This window comes from Lepus europaeus, chromosome 20 (assembly GCF_033115175.1).
Source record: "Lepus europaeus isolate LE1 chromosome 20, mLepTim1.pri, whole genome shotgun sequence".
In the NCBI taxonomy this organism is placed as follows: Eukaryota; Metazoa; Chordata; class Mammalia; order Lagomorpha; family Leporidae; genus Lepus; species Lepus europaeus.
Genome location: NC_084846.1, coordinates 16,697,482 through 16,699,272, shown reverse-complemented (window position 1 = coordinate 16,699,272; position 1,791 = coordinate 16,697,482). Strand labels below are relative to the sequence as shown.

General features: G+C 58.1%; 1 protein-coding gene across 1 annotated transcript; it reads right to left on the bottom strand.

Moving 5' to 3' along the window:
- Positions 1-277: 277 nt before the first annotated feature.
- Positions 278-1,399, bottom strand: LOC133749356 (serine/threonine-protein kinase MARK2-like). Its single transcript, XM_062178530.1, has one exon. The coding sequence runs from the start codon at positions 1,397-1,399 to the stop codon at positions 278-280; it is 1,122 nt and encodes a 373-aa protein (XP_062034514.1).
- Between the last annotated feature and the right edge of the window lie 392 nt (positions 1,400-1,791).

Sequence of the window (1,791 nt, the reverse complement as noted above, 5' to 3'; positions counted from 1 at the left end):
ATAGGGATGGGCTCGGGGGCACCAGGGCTCCTCTCCCTCAGCTGTCCAGGGAGGGAAAAGGGAAGGACGGGGGCAGCAGCGGCAGGCTCTGGCTCAGGTTCCAACTCTGACTCCATCTCCGGATCCAACTCCTGCTCCGGCGAGGGCTCCAGCTCCAGCACCGACTCTGAATCCGACTCCGCCTCGGACTCGGACTCCAGCTCAGGCTGGGGTTCCCTGTGTCCCTGAGGAGAGAGAGGAAGACGGGTGAGGAGGACAGGTGCACTCTGGACCTCCCTCATGCCCACAAAACCGTCAAGCTGCGTGGGGAGACCACGGCCAGACCCACGCTCTGCCAAAAGGGTTGTACCTGCTCCAGGCTCCGGGAGTCCGGCTGCAGGGATCTCCGGCTGGATCCTCCAGGACCAGATGGCACCGAGGCTCCAGCGTCCGGAAGCAGACCCAGGCCCGCCAGGTACTCTTGGGCCTCTGGGTCCTCGGGAACCCCCAGGGGCTGCACCACGGTCACCTCCTCGCCCTCGGCTCCTTCTCGTAAGGGGTCGAACCACAAATGTTCCTGAGCGACTTCCACCGTGGGCCTGTCGCTTGGGTCCAGGTTGAGCAATGAGCTCAGGAGCTCCTCCAGGGCCGGGCTGGCCGCACACGGGAGCTCGTAGCTCCCCCTCTGGATGCAGTCCCGCAGCTCCTCCCGGTCCTTCCCTGTGAAGGGCATGGCCCCCGCCAGCATGGCAAAGAGGATGACCCCCAGGCTCCACATGTCTGCTGCGAATGGGTCATACGGCACCTGCTGGAACACCTCGGGGGTGCTGTACTTTGGTGTCCCGCAGAAGCCGGACACCAGCTCGCCCTCGGGCAGCTGGCAGCTCAGCCCAAAGTCCACCAGCCTGACATTCATGTCTGAGTCCAGCAGTAGGTTTTTCAGCTTGAGGTCCCTGTGGGCCACGCCCTGCTCATGGCAGTGGCCCACAGCTGCCAGGATCTGATCGAATATAACCATGGCCTCAGGCTCTGGCAGGCCGCCCCGGCTCATCACGTACTGGTGGAGGTCGCCCCTGTCCGCCAGCTCCATCACCAGGCAGTGGTGGTGGCCGACGCAACCCACCTCCAGCAGCTCGATGATGTTCTCGTGGCTCAGGAGCTGCATGATGCTGGCCTCTTGCATCGCTCGCCTGGTGCCGAAAGGGTCCCTCTCATCTTCCTTGAACAGCTTCACGGCCACCAGCCGCTGGCTGGACGGCTGGCGGGCCAGCAGCACCCTGGCGAAGCTGCCCCTGCCCAGGACTGCCAGAAACTGGAGATCAAGCTGACGGCTGGCGAGGGCATCCAGAGCCTCATGGCCTTCCAGGTGGGTGTCCCTAACTACACTCTCTTCTCTGCTCTGGCTACTATTCCTGTCCATGTACGCTAACTAAGGAGCTACCCTAACTACAATAACTAAGAAAATAAATGGACAACAAGGGGACTACCTGCCGATCTGACTACAGTGCCACACTAGCTATACTAACTACACTAATCAAACACAGTGGCAAGACTAAGCCCTATCTAACCAAAACAGAAAACAAAAACCAGAAAAACTCCAAAACAACAAACACTAAATAGCTACGCTAACACTAAGAGATCTAGCAGCACTTCCTAGCTAAAGATGGGGGAATCCAAAAAGAAAAAAAGTGCAAAAAAAGACACAATGGGCCAAACAAGAAATAGGAGGAAAACAACAAACTAAAACAAAATGGGGAAAAGAAAAAACCAAATAGAACAAGAAACAAACAAACAAACAAAACAGCACACCAC